Source organism: Mus pahari, chromosome 3, assembly GCF_900095145.1.
Source record: "Mus pahari chromosome 3, PAHARI_EIJ_v1.1, whole genome shotgun sequence".
NCBI lineage: Eukaryota > Metazoa > Chordata > Mammalia > Rodentia > Muridae > Mus > Mus pahari.
The window spans coordinates 79,513,484-79,532,446 of NC_034592.1; the positions used below are offsets into that span (position 1 = coordinate 79,513,484).

The 18,963-nt window shown below is 41.6% G+C and overlaps 1 protein-coding gene across 4 annotated transcripts in view; it reads right to left on the bottom strand.

Annotated features, from left to right (window-relative positions):
- Positions 1–18,963, bottom strand: part of Ttc17 (tetratricopeptide repeat domain 17) — a 110,733-nt gene that overhangs the window by 83,714 nt on the left and 8,056 nt on the right. For all 4 annotated transcript variants that reach the window (XM_021193294.2, XM_021193293.1, XM_029535983.1 and 1 more), the window contains exon 2: positions 5,753–5,842. In XM_021193294.2, coding sequence (XP_021048953.1) covers positions 5,753–5,842 — 90 coding nt within the window. The remainder of the gene's footprint in view (positions 1–5,752; positions 5,843–18,963) is intronic.

Below are 18,963 nucleotides of genomic sequence, written 5' to 3' on the forward strand. Positions count from 1 at the left end.
CACACACACACACACACACACACACACACACACACGCATGCACACACAAATAAGTTAAAAGAAAAAAATGGATTAAAAAATATTTTAGCTAGATGGCACTGAAACCAAAGGCGAACTTAATGAGCGCTGACCCTGTCATATAAAGACGAAGATTCTGGAATGCCTTTACTTACACCTCCTTCTCCAAATGGTACCCATATGAAGGATTCATTTGTTCTGTTATTCTCTTAAATTATTATTTTGATTATGTATCAATCCAAAAAAACCCCTCAATTCTCTGCATAAATGGTTTTATACTGATGTAGTACTCTAAACCTTGCTAAACTTAATACTTTATCTTAATATTGCATGTATCAGCCATTATAGCTGTACATTTCCACACGAATATGTATATAAAAACATATCAATTATTTTTTCAATGTTTAAGTTGCTTCTCTAAATTTTTTTCTTTACTATAAAAACAAAACAAAACCGAGCATTCATATTGGGTGGCTCACAACAGCCTGTAATTCTAACTGTAAGGGATTTGATGCCCTCCTTTGGTCCCCACGAACACCGAGACTCACATGCACATACCTGGCACACATACACAAATCTTTTTTAATGACCCAATAACTGGGACAAAAACTTGTATGTGGGTAGGTCAAAGGTCCTAGAGGAAAACTCAGTACCAGAGTTTAGCTTTAAATGTACTATAAACACTCATCACTGTAGCCATAGCTCAGCATCTCGACCTTCATCAGAGACGCTTCTTTCTGCTGTGGATGGTGAGCTGCAGTCACCATGGTCAAGGTGCAGAGACCCAGAAGCTGTGGAGAGAGTGCTCAGCCCTCTGGAGACATCAGTATCCCACTCCAAGGCTCTCACCTCAGAAGAGGAGGTGGAAAGAGCCTAAGAGCCTGGGGCAGTAGAGAGACTGTGAAACCGTTCTCCAGACATGACAGAGACACAACAAAACCTTAGGGCCTGGAGAGATGGCTCAGTAGTTAAGAGCACTTGCTGATCTCCCAGAGGAGCTGAGTTCAGACCCTAGCATGCCTAGCATGAGCTCACAAACCCCTGAAACTCCAGCTCCTGGGGATCTGATGTCCTCTTCTGGGAGAGGGGGGTGCACTCATATGCACACATCCCTACAATGACATACATGTACATACACAGCTAAAAAATAAAATTAAAAATAAGTATCTAAAAATGATTTTCTTATTAAAAAGAGCATATCCTATATCCTACCATCTGTTTCAAACGGTCTCTCCCAACCCCACTCTCTTTCTCATGTGTATAACAAGCTTAGCCACGGGACCATCTCTGGGCAATGGAATGTGAACAGACATGTAATTTCTCAGAACTTTTTTACCTAAAAAAATTTTAATTTTACTTATTATTATGTATATATAAGTGCCTCCACTGGCATGTACATGAAGGTCAAAGGATAACTTTTGGAGTTGGTTCCACAGTGGCTCCTAGGGATCCAATTCTAGTGTTAAGCTTGTGTGGCAGGCACTTTTACCCACCAGGCCATCGAGCCAACCAGTCAGTCAAGACTTCAGACAGACTCATTCGTATTACTTGGGTGTTCCACCTTGAGTTTCCACCTTTCCTTCATGAGATTTTTTTTTAACTTTTAATATTCATTTATTTTGTGTGTGTGTGTGTGTGTGTGTGTATGTGTGTGTGTGTGTATGTGTGTGCCACCATGTGGTTGCCAGGAATTGTATCCTGGTCCTCTGGAAGAGCAGCAAGTACTCCTAACTGCTGAGCCATCTCTTACCCACCCCACCTCACCCCCCCCCATTTTAATTTTTTATCAGTAAATATTTTTGTTTTTGAAAGAAAATAAATTAGAAGCCATTGTCACATATTTAAAATAACAACCTCTTAATATTAAATACCTAGTTCATGTTCAAGTAGCAACTATTTCTTTCTTCCCTCTTTCTGAAATCCAGTTTAACATCCTTGCTTGTATCAGAATCCAGCTAGCCAGGGCAGCCTAGCACCCAACAGACAGGCCTGGGCTGCTCTCGGCCTTGCTGAGAGAAGCTGCTTCCTGCAGTGGGCAGCACTCAGTGGAGACAGGTCTAAGAAGCTGAGAATGGGAGACTCAGAGCTCAGCCCAACATGAAACACCAGTGTTAGGCTCACCACAGCAGGGATCAGGGACACTACATCAATCAAGAGGAGGCAGGGGAGTGGAAGAGGAGAGGACAGGGGGTGCTGTGAAATAGCATCTTCTGGACATAACATGAGACCACAATCATCACCTCACAGGAGCTGTGGTCACCTATACAAGCTCAGGCAGCCAGAGTCCCAGTACAGACAGGGCACAGATGATGTCAAAGTCCTACCTCATACTGAGGAGCTAGGGGAGGGAGAATCACCCTTTACTGAGGAGACAGATGGTTCACAGTGGGTTGTTCATGCTACAGAGGACAGTCCCACACCCATGAACATATTGGCAGTATGAACATGACTTAGTAGTTATTAAAAACCAACATGAAGCTTGGAGGGAGAAATGTCAGGGTCTATGAGAGGAGTTGGAGAGGGAAATAGGAGGGTAGGTACATATTTCATTCTATGATTTAAAAAATTATATAAAAATTAAAAAAATAAAGTCTTAAAAAAGAATACAATGAAATCCACAATATAATTGTTTGTTTAAATCTGTTCCTATTTAGTAGTTACCGCATTATTTCCCCATCTTGCTTCTCCTTACAATTTGTTTAAAGAATTAGGCTATTTGTTCTAGAGAATCTGCTAGTCTTCCGGAACGTTTTAATTGAAGGGTCCCTTAATTCCTTAGCATCATCCTCTGGGTTTCTCTAAGTACTGACAGGGGGATTCTGGTTAAGAACCTGTCCATGACACAGATATCTTACAGTCTGATGAAGCCTTCAGGCTTCTCTCAGTATTTTAAACAGGTAAAGGGACAATGAGAAGGAAACTGGTGGTAGGAAAATGATTGATGTTGTGGCTTAACTACATTTTTGGCAAGACTACTTGAGCATGAAGCTCTTCCCACATTTTTAATATATGTGCTGAAAATATCCAATGGGGTTCCTGTTCATTTCTTCCTGAACATTATAAAATAATAAAATAATATAAACTGCTTTAACTATGCTCTACTCCAACTACATATTGTCAAAAATTCACACAGTTTAATCTGTTAGGACACCATAAATGAATAAATTTAGCATCTTTTCCAAGGCTCTAATATCCCCATTCTATATGCTATATACTTCTATTCAATTTATTTCTTCTTCATAGTACATCCTTCATGTTTTCACTCAAGTGACGGTCTGGGGTTAGAAAACTTGCTGCTTGTATGCCAGAGAACATCTTCATTCTGTAATTACTCAGGCCAAACTCTCCAGTATTGCTTTACACTCTCCATCTCTGAGTTCTCCCCAGCAGACTCCTGTCCTGACGTGGCTTCCAGGGTCTACCCAGCTTCAGTCAGCACCACATCTTACTTAGCATAGTGGAATTCCTACTCCATGTACCTGACATGCTGCTGAAATGAGGGTGCGGCTTCTGAACTGAGCAAAACTTGGTTGTACCCACACTGGAGCTGTGAACCTGCCCCTGCCCCTCATCTTACCCAGAGTATGGCCAGTGTCTTAGCGCCGCAGAGCTGAGTGGCCATGGCTATGCTCCCCATTAGTGCTGCTATCTCTTTCTGCTTCTGTAGGCTTCCTGCCATGCTTTTAGGCTTCGCCATTTGTTTTTCTATTTGTATTTGTATCTCACCTAGCTCTCCTGTCTATATGAAGCGAGCATAAATCTTCATATTAAACTCACTCCAAAATTGGTAGATCCAGTGCTTTTTCTTTGTATTTCAATTATTGGATGAGCTAATCACGTATCATTAAACTGAATGCTTTTATTTATGTCACTAAAAAAGTAACAGCAAGGGCTGGAGAGTTGGCTCAGTGGTTAAGAGCACCAACTGTTCTTCTAGAGGTCCTGAGTTCAATTGTCAGCAACCACATGGTGGCTCACAACCATCTGTAATGGGGTCTGATGCCCTCTTCTGGTGGGTCTAAAGACAGCTATAGTGTACTCAGATATATAAAATAAATAAATCCCAAAAGAAGTAGTAGCCAGCTCAGTGGGACAGTGCTTGCCCAGCATGCTCTGGGTTCAGTGCTCACAAAATTATACTAGTGAGGGTTTTGTTGTTGTTGGTTTGTTTGCTTTTGCTTTCTGGGGTTTTTCATTTTTGTTTTTTCTTTTGGCAACTTGACACAAGCTGAGTCACCTGAGAAAATGTCACCATCAGACTAGCCCATAGGCAAGTCTGTAAGGGAACTTTCTTGATTAAAGGACTTGAGGTTGGAGGGCTTAGCCCACCGTGAAGGGTGCCAGCCCTGGCCAAGGCAGTTCTGAGAGTTATAAAAAAGACAGCTGACCATGAGCCAGTAAGCAGTGTTCCTGCCAACGTCTCTGCTTCAGTTCCTGCCCCTGGGTTCCTGCTCAGACTTCTCTTCCTGATGGAATGTGATGGGGATATATACGCCAAGTAAACCCATGTTCCCCAAGTTTGGTCATATTGTTTTTTAATAGAAGCCCAAGTAAAAGAGAAAAGAACAAAACCTCCTCAAATCAAAACCAAAGAACAAGCCTTTTGCCTCCGGTTCTGCCATGTCTGCCCCAAGAGCCCGGGCAGGCCTCGTCTTCAGGTCCATTTCCTCCTTGTAAGTGGAGATGGTCCTTAGGATCCTTCCTGGTTGAAGGCTCTTTAGTCTACACTCATTACTCCTGCTCATTCCTAATAAGATTCTGGCATCTTTCTGTAATTCAGTTTCCTTCAAATTTTAGATAGTATTTACACTATAACTTTAAGTAGACAGTTTATGGGGGGAAAGTCTAGTTTTTTTTCCCAATCATTACATGTTATTGAGCAAACCCAGCTCATAGATATGACAAAATCAGTGTCTAAAAATGCTGCTTGGTTTGTTCATTAAACAAAAGTTGTATTTTACTTTTTCCACATGTAAGTTTCAAGTTTTCATGGAGCAAACTGGTTAAGACTTTTTGACTTAACCATGAGAAAGGATGATACTGAGGCCCTGGTTTTCACTCCTTTAGAACGAATGAAAATTAGAATTTTTAGGTTTTATGAAAACCTCTTTTCTATAGCTAGCGCCTCACTATGCTGGCCTGGTCTGGACCCCACAGGCTGGGACGGTGGCGTGAGCTACTTGCCCAGCTCCTTTCTCCTGATTTTTTTTTTTTTTTTTTTGACACAAGGTCTGTATAGTCCTGGAACTATTTATACAGACCAGGGGAGCCTCAAAGTCACAGAAATCCACCTGCCTCTCCGCCTCTGAGTGACCCAGTCCTACTCCTTTCTTCCTTTCCATATTTTACACATGCTCTTCTCAGACCATACCTGAGACACATTCTCCTCCTAACAGGTGGGAGGTCTGGGGACGAGGACAGGACGCCACAGAACCTATTGTAGGGTTAAGTGAGGAGCGCATTAGGTTGCTACCTACTCCAGGGCACTTCTCCATTACTCAGATTCTTTGGTGGAGAGGATGGTGTAGATGGGGTAGTAGGGAGGTGGACGTGAGAATAGTCAGTATTATTACATACATGTGTAAACTCTAGGAACAAATTTAATTAAGAAAACAAATACACACATATTCCACTTTGACCAAATAATTTGAAAGGCCCTGTCTCAAAGCAAGACAACCAGCTCCTCCCGGGAGGTGGACGCTTCGGCTGCACAGCATACATCCAGTGGCCTCACCTCCAGTTCTTTGAGGTAGTTAACTGTTGTTTCTTGTCTCATTAATATGACTAAGTCATGGGGATGCTTCAAGTTCATTGGTGAGTCCACCTACAAGAAAGCAATATACGAGTCAATTAAACCCCGCTTCACTAGTGTCTCCTCGGAGGAGCAAAGCTTCATTTACTGATTTCAATTGCTGGTCCATTGCCATTCTAGCTCGTGTTGGCTGCTCAGTAAGTCTGCAGGGGCAATTCAAACTGGACTGCATATAGGGAGGGCTGGGGGCTGCTCAGTGAGCAAGAGCTCAGCAGGTACAGAGTCCTAGCGTTTTCCAGCTCCTCTAGGGAACTCAGGAACAGAAGTTGTCTGTAACAGACAATGAAATAAATTTCTTATATACTTTCCATACTTAAAATAGCAAAATATACCAGATTGCCTATTTTTGACAGCATGTTTCATATTTGAATAGACTTGGAAATGATAAAAAAAGAAAAGATTAAAAATACATTTTGTAAGGCCATTTGGAAAAAAATCATGAAGATGATGTAAGATCAGCTATCCACTTATTACATGTGCATGTTCTCTGATCAACAGATCATGTGACTATGCTGATCATCTGCAATATAGAAGATGAGCCACACATACTGGCAGCAAACTTAGAGATTTACTCTCATATCTGCAGGATTATTTACAACATTTGTTAATAAAGTGTTCATCACTAGTACATGATACTTCACTTAGTGAAGCAAACTCTAGGACACTACAGCCTTCTTAAACAGGGAGACAAACCTACAAACAAGGATAGTCACCACAACATTTATAGCTAAGTAGATATTAGACACTTAACTTCATCAATGAAGCAATAGAGACACTGGCTGTCTAATGCAACAAAACAGAGTAGAAAATGTAAAAGCTACAGCTAGTGGCCCAAGTATAAAAAGCTTCACATAGAAAACAAAGAATATCTGATTCCTTGCATCTTGTCCAGACCTCAAGCAGCAGAAATTCAATGGAGTTTCCAGAAACCCAAGAACCCAGAGGACAGGACGTGAGAGAACAGGCTCCTTCTGTCTCCAACACCCAAGCCCACTGTTTACCTGGTGTTCGAAGGGCTTGCAGGAAGAATAAGACAGATGAAGGCAACATTTTGGAGCTAGAGAATCATCTTACTTGTAGATTAAGAATGCTCACATAGCCAAGGCTGCAGGACCTTCCTCACATCCCACTGTAAGAGAAGCGTATTGTGTCTCCTTGAAGCCTTTGGTTTAGCAAAGATGGAGCCGCTAACAGAGACTTCAGGATAAAGTTATTAGCTGACGGGAAGGGTAGCTACTGACTGATGGCTTTCTCTTTTTGAGGTGACAGCAAATGGCATGGAGCTTTGCCAGATAAAGGTTTAGCAAGGGAAGAGTTATGACCTGCCACATATCTTTAGTGTGGTAATTTCCAGGTCTTAAATTCTAAAATGTTACAGTAATTACCTTGGCAAATGCCAGCATGGATTCCTTTCCTTCTGAGTCCCTCTCCTTAAAATATTACTCGAGTGTCTACTTGACAACCTTGTAAATACAACACTACCCACTCTATCCATACATGCTGAGGAGTCTTTCGAGGCCTGCTCCACCCACTTATCACTTGGACTTTATAGACTCCTATGTTCTCTCTGTAAAACGGGTAAAGAAGTGATAAGATGTCATGATGTTTAGCATGTAAAGTTGCTCAGGTGCAAAGCCAAGAGGTACTAGAGAGAGGCAGTTTAACCCCAGCCCTCAAGGGCAGGATTATGAGTTTGACACAAGTCTCTGGGCTACATATTGAGACCCTGTCTCAAAAAAAAATAAATAAATAAAACCAACTGACAACCAAACAAACAGAAGAGAATATACTGCACACTAAGATCTCAAAGTTCACTTTAACTTTTCATCCAGTGACGAATGCCACCATTTTCCATTTCCTGACAGTGCAATAAATGCTCAGTGGCCCTGAGTCACAAAGGAAAGGCAGAATTGTTTTCACTTGCTCTAGTTAAGAAAAGAACTAAGAACTATATTTAGAGCAGTTCTACACAGGGAAAGGTGAGCTGGCATTTGAAATGTGACTGCAGACTGAACTCTGTCATTTGGAAGGGTGCATCCTCTGGGCCTCCAGCTGACAGTTCACTATTCTGCAGCAACTCACTTCACTAAAGACGGTGGCATGTGCTACACAATTCAACTGTATTTTCCTTAGAGTACATTATAAGAGTACGTGTATCCGATTATATAAAAGGGCAGTAAACACTTTACTCCTATCAAGTGACTTTTATAGATTTCACTTGTGCTTTCTCTAACTAATCAAGACACTGATTTTTTCTTAATGATTTATTTTTATTTTATATGTATTGGTGGTTCATCTATGTGTATGTTTGTGTGAATGTTGTATCCTGTAACTGGATTTATACATGGCTGTGGGCCATCATGTGAATCCTGGGAATTTAACCTGAGTCCTTTGGAAGAGCAGCCAGTGCTCTTAAATGCTGAACCAGTTCCAAATTGAGACACTGTTCAAAGCCACATTGCCAATGAGAGACCTAAGATAGTGGATTCAGTAAATCCATTCAGCAGCAGATGGAAACCACTTCACTGCCAAGTTAGATAAAGGTGAACATTTAAACAAAACAACCAATTTAAATGTAGAATCATGTGTGATGTTCTAGGAAGGTAAGTTTGAGTCAATCATCAGTGGTCCTTTAAAGCAGAATATGATACATTTCTGTAGTGACATTAATTAGTTCAAGCCTCATATACAACTTATTCATATATATCAATATTCTATTTGCAATGATATTCATTTTACATATGAAAACAACATAGAAACCCACTCAGCAGTATAAAAACTGACATGTATGATGGACTCATTAAAAAATATATTCCCCTTAAGAACTTGAAACTGTTTTTTTTTTTAAATTCAGAATTTTAAGTTAAGACACAATCATGGATAGTATAACACACCGAAACATTGAGACACTATCATTTTATCTCTCTATATATCAACAATGGCACCATTTGCTGTCTATGTTTTTGCTGGTCAGTACCCAGAATTTCCTTCTTTATCACAACTACATCCCTGACTTCCTCTTGCCCACGTGGGAGCCTTGGCCAGTGCATTCTTGTCTATAGTCACAGTGAAGTGTTATTGCTGAGCTAGGATCTCCTAAGTGAGGTCAGGTGGTACCACAGAGACTCTTACCAGAGCATCTTTTGGGGAAGCCTAAGGATGGGGCTGAAGAAGCAGAAAACCCTACCCTTGTTTACGCCCTGGGACAAACCATACCTATAGCACCTGAAGTTTGTCTGACATGCCAATGACATGTTTATAATTCAGAAAGAGTTTGTGTTATCCCAAGTGTTTTGATAACTTTACTACATTTTAATTAATGAATTGAGTGTGTAGGGGTGCACACATGTGCCCTATAGGTGGAGGTCAGAGGTTCTTTCTTCCCACTGTGTGGGTCCTGGAGAATGAACTCAAGTGTCAGGCCATTCAGTCATTTCACTGGCCCAACTTAGCCTAAATTTTAAAGAGGCTCTGCGGGGGCATCCTTGTGGCTCCTTTAAGAGCCCTGGGAATTCAGTCATTTCACTGGTCCAACTTAGCCTAATTTTTAAAGTGCCTTTGTGAGATCATCCTTGTGGCTCCTTTAAGAGCCCTGGGCTGCCTATTTGGTTTTTTTCTTTTTTCTTTTCTTTTTTTTCTTTGTTTTTGTTTTTCAACTTGATCAAGAGAAGAACATCATCAGAGAGGAGTAAACCATAATAGAGAAAATGCCCGATGGGGATGTAGGCAAGATTGTAGACAGGTGGTACTAGATGCTATTACAAGTAGGCTGGGTCTATGAGGAGTAAGCCAGTGAGGAGTGCTTCTCCATGCCTTCTGCCTGAGCTCCTAGCCTGCTTAAGTTCCTGCCCTGACTTCTCTCAGTCATGGATTGTTATCCCAAAGTGTAAGACGAAACAAACCCTTTCCTTCCCAAGTTGCTTTCGGTCAGTATTATATCACAGCAATAGAAATCTCAACTAAGACAAGTCTTTTGTGCCATTGCACATAGTGCTGGCACACACTTATGCTTTTGACAGGGGCTAAATGACTGAACCAAATAAATGACATTTCTTTTGTGAAGCCAACTATCCTCCTCTTGATCTCCCATCAGAGACTGTACAGACCCTCTGAAGAGTCAAGCACTATATGCATACACATTCCTGTATAGTCAAGCATTACATACACTCTCCTGTATCATCGAGTATTACATGGATACACGCCCCTGCATCATCAAGCATCACATGCATACACACTCCTGTATCAAGCATTATATGGGTATACACTCCTGTATAGTCAAGTATTATATAGATACACATTCCTGTACCATCAAGCATTATGTGCATACACACTCCTGTATCAAGCATTACAGTCAACACACTCCTGACTGTGTCTTGATGCCACATCTGCTCCATGCTCTCCTGGAGGTACAGTGGCTAAGTCTCTATAGGTCAGAATAAGTATGTCCCTGACAATACATCTGATGACTAATTGAATTAACTTATATTCCTTGCCTGAGCTACTTCCCTATCAGCTGAAAAGACCTAATTAGATAACTTCTAGGTTCTTCTAAATTTTTAACCCTACCTCTGTCACATTTTTACCAGCCTGACTTTCATCCCTGAACAAAAACAAATAAACAAACAAAAAACAAAAATAAAAAAACACTATTCCAACCAACGAGACGGCCATATTTTCAACCTGCCCATACAATCTTTACTTGCTTGGAGCAAGGGTGACTTACAGGGTTGTAGTTAAAAGTTTCCCGGGCACTGAAGAGACGGAGCCATCAGTAAAGTGTTTGCTATGCAAGCATTCAGTCCTGAATTCAAGTTCCAAGCCATATAAAGAAAGCTGGGAGTGGTGGTGTGTACTTGCAAGGTAGAAACAAGTAGATCCCTGGGGCTTTGCAAGCAGAAAACAGCAGGCCTTGGAAGAAACCCTGTCTAGAAAAACAAAAGGTGGTGGCAACCGAGGAACAACACTGGAGGATGACCTTTGACTTTCACACAGACAGACACACACACACCCCTACTTTTTGTTAAACTGTCCATTTGCTCCAATTAAGCAGTGGCTATTTCTAAGTAGTAGTTCACTGTATCATGCAAAGCTCTCTGTTGTACAGCTCTTAATTAGGTACATGGGTTATTTTGCCTGCATGTATATCTTGTATCACACGTATGCCTGGTACCCAAGGAGGCCAGAGGAGGGCATGGGACTCCCTGGACCTGGAGTTATGAATGGTTGTGGGCTGCCATGTGGGTGCTGGGAATAGAACCTAAGTCCTCTGCAGGACCATGTAGTGCTTTTAGCTGCTGAGCCATCTCTAGCTGCATGGGTTTTTAACGCTAACAAAGTTCAAGCTTTCCCCCCAGATTATAACTAAGTATTGTATTTCAAATATCAACAATATAGACAGGATGGAGAAAAGAATCAAGATGACTTGAAATCTCACTTTCAAAGTTATTTACTGTTAGATATGTCATGATAACTTCTACCCGCCCCACTGCTATGTGGATATCTTTACAAGAATAAGAACATGATAAGAGCACTGACTGCTTTTCCAAAGGTCCTGAGTTCAAATCCCAGCAACCACATGGTAGCTCACAACCATCTGTAACTAGATCTGATGCCCTCTTCTGGAGCATCTGAAGACAGTTATAGTGTACTCACATATAATAAATAAATAAATCTTAAAAAAAAAAAAAAAGAACAAGAACATGAGCTTCATGACATGACTCACTCAGTAGGTAGACACTTGCTAACACGGATGAACTGGGTTCCACCACTGGCCACCTACATGGTAGGATGAGAAAATCTGCTCTGGAAAGTTTTCCTCTAATCTCCACACGAACACTGTAGCATGTGCATAATCCATGCAAGATACTCTCCAACACAGTCAACCAACCAATCAATGTCATCATTTTAAAAAATGGGAATAATAACTAGTGTATTACCCTACCCCACTACCCTGCCTACTTCACTGGATGCCTCTCCCAGTAAATATAGATGGATCATTAATCTTACTTATTCTGTGTCTATGCAGCTATGTGCATTTGTGTTCATGTGCATGTGAAGACCAGAGGGCACCTTCAGGTTCATTCTTCATGGAATAGCCACCTTAGTTTCTGAGACAAGGTCTCTTACTGAATTTGAAATTTACAAATTAGGCAAGTCTGGGTAGTCATTGAGTTCCAGGGATCCTACTATTTCTGCCTCAGGAATTTCGACAGTGCTGGGATTACAGCATTCGATGTGCTACTACACTTGGCTTTTTATGTGGGTGCTGGGGACCGAATTTAGGTCCTCATATTTGCAAAGCAAACATTTTTCTGACTAAGCTATTGCTCTCATCTCTCTTTCATCTCTCTCTTTTTCTCCCTCCCTTCCCTCTGTATGTGTGTGATCGATCACACTTGTACCAAGGCCAGAAGCTCCACGTCAGGTATCCCTGTCCACTGCTCTCCAGCTGACTTTTTGAGTCTCTCACTGACCCTCCCTTTGGCTCACTTGCCTAGATGGGCTGGCACAGGGTTCCTGTTCATGCTGCCCCAGTGCTGGGTACTCCCCTGCTGTTGCACCTGGGCTCTTCTGTGGGTCTCTGTGACTGCACAGAAAGCACTTTACTTATGAAGCCATCTCTCCAAACTCTTGACTTAGTTTTGATACAAGGTCTCATGTAACCCAGGCTGGTCTCTGTGAAGTTGAGCATCACCTTGATATTCTGATATACTTCCAAACTGCACGGATGACACAGGTGGGTCATCATATCCAGTTTACCCAGTGTTGGGATGGATACAAGCTTTCTACCAACAGAGTTGTATCTCCAGTTCAACCTCAATTTTGGTGGTTTATATTTTAAGTAACTACACTTAGCTTATGGTTAAAAAGCCCTACTTTATTACTAAAATTTGTGTTATTCATTATTTTACTTAAAAAAATAGTGTGATGTTCTCTGTACAGTTGTTCTTCCCTTTGAAGAGCATGTCTAAGTCACAGGACATACACTTTATGTTTTTGGTTAATTTTCTCCAAAATAGTTGAATCAACTTAAATCTTACCAACATTGCGAGTTTCCACAAGTCTTTAAAGACATGAGAATAAGCAGGGCAGTGGTGGCCCACGCCTTTAATCCCAGCACTTGGGTGGCAGAAGCGGCAGATTTCTGAGTTTGAGGCCAGTCTGGTCTACAGAGTGAGTTCTAGGACATCCAGGGCTATACAGAAAAACCCTGTCTTGAAAACCAAAAAAAGAAAGAAGAAAACAATAACAACAAAAAAGAGAATAGCTGTGAATATGTTTAAATCTCTTTGTAGGCTTCTATATTGGCCTTTTATACTTAAAAATATTTCTCCTGCCTCACTCTAAATTTGATAGGCTATATACAATATTTTAAAAGCATGGTTCTAGTTAGTGGGGTTCTAGGTCATTTGTTTATTTATATTTCCAGTCTTTTCAACAATAAGTACATATTACCTAAATTTATAAAGAAAATGTCTACCTAAAAGTATGTTATCTTTGTAAACATTAAACCTGAGAGTACTGGGAAACAAATTTGTTTTATTCAATTTTAAACAAACTGTAATGCAAAATCTCTGGCAGAAGAACAGCCTAACAGCTTTCTCTTAGGTATTCATAAAGATAGTGCTTGTCACAGATGTGGTAACAAGATGAAGACCTCAAAAAATGCTCAGCTAGTGTCTTTTCTGGACCACAGCTTTCTCTTCAAATCTTATCTGAAATTTAATTGCAATTTATTACTATTGCCAAAGAACTGGCCAAGGAACCTTTGCGCCTATGATTCTAGCCATGCACAATACAACAGTAATCAGCATGAGTTTTAAGGGGATAGGCTGAGGCAGGCAGCGTGGTTGTTATCAATACTGTCCACCCAACTCTTCCTCTAGGCTATGCCATCATGGACTTCCATCTTCTTTCAGGTTTGGCGAACTCCAAGTTCAAAATTATCAGTCCAGATTTCCCTTATCAGAGTGTCTTCATAGACTCCTGGCTATAACTGTGAAAACATGTGTGTGTGTGTGTGTGTGTGTGTGTGTGTGTGTGTGTTATGTGTATGTCTGAGTGCTTCTGCATGTGCACTTGTATGCATGTGCATATTGGAAGGTGGAGGTCAGTATGGTGCTATTTCTAAGAACAGCCATCTCCTCTGTTGTGTGGGACAGTCTCTTACCCATGAGGCTAGGCTGGCTAGCGGCTCCAGGGCTTCTCCTGTCTCTACCCTCCGGACACGGATTACAAGTGTGTGCTACCATGCCTGGCTTTTACATGGGTGCTGGGGATCACACTTGGCATGCGTTTTATGGATGGAGCCATCTTTCTAGCCTTTGAGCATACACTTAATTAAGACAACTGTTTTGCTGTAATTTTTGCTGCTAGAAAAGTTGTATAATATTTTAATAAGAAAGTTAAACCCAGTCTCAGTTTCAAGAATTATCAAGCATCAAATTAAAAACTAACTTAAACACAAGTACTGAATCCTGCCCATCACATGAACTTCATGGTCACTATTATTTGAAGTTTATCCTCAACTAGATTTTATTTTCTCGTTATTACAGTTTCTAGAAACCATGGTTGCAAAACTGCCTATTCCTGCATAATTCAGACATATAAAGTGTAGCTTTTATCTAGATTTGAATGTTCATAATGTTGTAGCCAATTTGTAAGAACATTCATATCAAATAATGTCTTCCTGATTGACAGGTAAGACAATATTTCCAACATAAACAGCAAATAGATAAGTCTTAAACTGTATTTTAGAATTTATGCCACAGGGAACATATATAGACAACACACTTTCAGTTAGACTATTTGTAACATCTACAACATTTACAACAAAAATAAGATGTTGGAGGAGATGACAAGAATCATGGATAATTTCTGTATTTGTCAAGAAGCTCTTGTAAACATGGATGGAAACAATGTAGCTGCTTCTGCTGTTATTTTTATCCCTCTTTGTGACAGGCTGGCTTCAAACTCCTATGTAGCTAAGGTTGAATATAAACCTCTGATTTTCCTGCTTCTCCCTCCTAATTGCTGTTTATATTAAAGATAGTTGTTTTATATGTACCCAGATGTGACTTTAATTCAAGCAGTAAATAAGTACAGAGCACAGCAGCAGGCAGAATAATGGCCCAACCAAGGTTACCATGCTCTGATCCCTAACCTTGGGAATAAATTACGCTCTATGGCAAACGAGAATTCAGATGTCAACCTGATGAATGGTTGCTAATCAGGCCGTCTTAATTAAGAAGAGAACACAGCTTGGCTATCAGGTGTATACAGAGTAATTATACGGACCAGGGAAAACACACACCACACACACACACACACACATACACACACACAGAGTTGGGGACCAGGCAGACAGGGAGAGAAAATGAAGTCAGTGGGATGAACTATTGCTGATTCTGAAGATGCAATGAAAGTGGCCCAAGAGCCAGGGAATAAATACTGCAAGTCCTTGGGAAATCATTAGAAAAGGTGCCCTTTGCCCACGGCCTCCAGGAAGGAAGGTACGCAGCACTTCTCTGCACTATGCTTGGTGTGTTTCGGGATGGATTTGTGTCTCCTTATCTGAAGAGCAATACATTTGGGTTGTTTTAAACCACTAAGTTTGTGGCATTTATTTATTTATTTATTTATTTATTTATTTATTTATTTATTTTTACAGCAGCAATAGAAAATAGTAAAAGCACTCACTAAGTTCAGATAGAATACCAGGTGGGAGCTTTAAAATTCCTAGTGAGATAACTGGATTACTTAACTAGAGAAGACACTACAATCAGTACAAGGCCGTGCTGTGACTCAGGCGACAGGAAGCCCAATGTTTGGGGATGACTTTGCTGGTTTGTGCTGGAAATCCCTGCCCTAAAGAGAGGCAATGGATGTAGTCAACCCGCTGCTCAGGGGATGAGATCAACACGACTGCTTTCCTTTACTGCAATCCCGACCAGTAGGAAACACACAGTAATGATAAAGGTTTAACTTCTAGGAAGCCACGAAAATGAAACTGAAGGTTGCTCTTTAAAGCTTGCCACTCCTACTGATGGCCACTGTGCTGCTTAACCAAGGGCAGCGCAAGGTCTTTTGCTGATGTCAGATTATGAACAAAGGATTTACACATCCCAAATACTGCTGAGTATTTTCAAATTCTGACACAATCCTTTAGCACAATAATTTGCCAATACTTAGGAAAATTAAGGATAATAAATACTTTAAACCAGTTATCTCCATTTCTAAGAATTCATCTTACAAATACTCATAGATGCAAAGATATACATATGATCACACTCAGTTGTCACAGTATTGACAGGAAAAAAAAAACAGAACAAAACAACAACAACAATTAAAAAACCCCTGGAGAATCTAAACGCACTGGATTAATACACGATAGAATACCCATACAGCTGATTTAACCAAGGAGGCAACTTTTATTTCTCTTGTGCACAGACCCTAGGTTTTAAGCTAGCAAGTTAGTCATCAGATACAATGTTCTCAATTGTATGTTTACAAAAGAAACTCATAAAAATGTTTTCAAATACACAGGAACTCTGAGCACTAATATTCACTGTGATGTGGCCAGGCAACTCTTGTTCAGCGACACCATGCTTCTAAAGAGGACTTAGCTTGTCCAAGCTTTTTAGTTGTAACAGGGAGAATCAACGAATTCTCTTGTAACCTTCAAGTAAGCACAATGTCCCTGCTCTAGACCACTAAAATGATGGTGGCCTTCGTGTATGCTGACACAAGTCACATTGCAGGTAAAAATAATGTATGTGCACACACACTATTTTCACTTACTCAGTATTCCCTGAGTATATACACCATGTACCAACACTGTTTTTGGTTCTGAGGTTACTTGATTGAATTCTCACAGGGACAGGAAATACAATGTAAATGCTATAATATAGTACTAGGAGTGATCTCTATGAAGAATAAAGCAGAGGAAGAACACAGTGCAGGAAGAGGTGGCCTTTAGACATGTAAACAGAGCTGTCCTGTGAACAGACCTAAAAGGAGAGGCAGACTGAGCTATGAATGCGCCTGTAGAGGGATGTCCAAAGGCAGAAACAGCCTGTCACCTAAGAAGGAGAGTGGGGCCCAAGGCTGGAGAGGTGGCTAGGTCTCAGGTCTTTCTGGCCTTGTACGATACAGAACCTAGATCTTCATCTTCATGTGTGCCGGGAGAGCACAGAAGGTGTTCTCATGGTCTCTGCTTCCCACATATCCTAGAGTGAATGACATGGCCACATGTGTTTAAAGACAAACAAAACATTTTCAGTGTTTCTGGGAGGACACATTATCTGGGGCACAAGTGAAGCAAGAAGACCAGTCAAGACTGAGGCAGAGTTGGTCTGGACGAGGCCTGCAGAACGGAAGCGAAAAGACACAGCTCAACTGGGAAGCTCTCTGGAAGTAAAGGAGATAGATTATTTTTAGGCTGGGTATGAAATAGAGAATAAAAGAGTGAAGACACACACCAGTATTTGGTGAGTGGAAGAAGTCTGGGGTGCAGATGGGTGCAGAAGCTGCTGTACATGTGAAGCCATTCTGAGTGGAGGGGCCCAGGAGTCATGGAGCACAGATGAGACGTGGAAGGCCAACAGGTCAAGTTTATGGCAGGAGGCTGCTTCAGATGATCCTGTGGGGGTGGATACGGCACAGCAGCCAGGAAGTCAGCAAGGAAAAGAAGAGTCCAGCAGAGAAAAAGGGAAAAGTCATGGCCAGGGGCTCAGAAGAAAAACAGATTCTGTGTCTTGGCAGCCATCAGAGTAAATAGTTCAGTGAAGTACGAGGTTGCCGCTAGGTTGAGGCCAAGCTGACATTACTGAGGACTCAGTGTGGCAATGAGGGAAGCCCTGGCGCTGTAGGGGTGAAGGGCCGACTGGACTGGCTTTTAGAGAGCAGGAGGAAAGGAAGTCTGTACACACTTGACTTGAGTCACTGGCTATAGAACCACACTCAGGAGCTTCTGTTTTAACTTCTGCCATCAGGGTTGTGTAACTGAGACACGGGCATTGCTCTCCACATTTGGGAGTGCAAAGCTGCGCTAATTTTTGCCTTGGTCTGCTGGCAAGCCCTCGTCCTCCTCACTGCCTTCTGTTCACTTCCAGCAGGGCTGCCTCCAGACTGCAACAGCTGCTGGGCCCACAGCTGATTGTAACCCCTGCTCAGCAGCGGGGCTGTCAGCTCTGTCTACACCCCCTGGCTTAGTCGGTCTTCTCTTTTACCTTTCTTGTTAATTATTTTTCTCATCACTACTCTACGTATTTGCATGTCTGGGCAGTAAAGCTGATCCTCTGTGTATAACACCAGTGACAGAGAGGATGCTGTCCCTTGCAGAGCACAACCTGATGAGCAGCACACAGGCCAGACTGGTCCCTGAGATTACAGGCCTTTGCAACTAAGCAAATCTAAGCCCCTTCTGAGAGTCAAAGGGGTGACTGATGGACGGGTCACTTGAACCTTTGATCTTTTCCCACAAGTCTGAAGCTTCCTACAGGTCATCTCCAGATGACAATCAAATTAGCGAACAGGGGCTTCATACAGGCAATCGTAAATGTCTAAGATGCCGAACCCACTTATCACATCCGCTTGCATCAGCCAATCAACAGTTAACGATATGCTGTTGCCTGTGTGTTTTGACAGTGTGAGAGGTGCTGAAGTTGTAGAGGTGGATGTTTCCAGTCTCTCTTTGGAGCTATGCAGTGGTCTAGAGTGCACTAAGGTATAAATGGTCACAACATGAGTCGGCAAATGCTTTCAGAAAGAAATTCATCTGCTATAAATACATAAACATAGGAAATGACACAAAAGTTGTCAAGTCTGAGTTAGTCAGATGTGGGTACCTGAGAGGAACATGTGCAAAGGACAGAAGCAAGAGAGAACGCGGCATACCTAGGGATGCTTACAACAAAGAGAGCAATGTGAGCGCTAGTGCATGAGTGTGTGTGTGTGTGTGTGTGTGTGTGTGTGTGTATGTGTGTGTGAGAGAGAGAAATGCTGGACTCTGTGTGTGTGTGTCTACATGTCTGTGTCTCTCTGTGTGTGTGATGCTGGACTGTGTGTGTGTCTCTGTGTGTGTGATGCTGGACTGTGTGTGTCTCTGTGTGTGTGATGCTGGACTGTGTGTG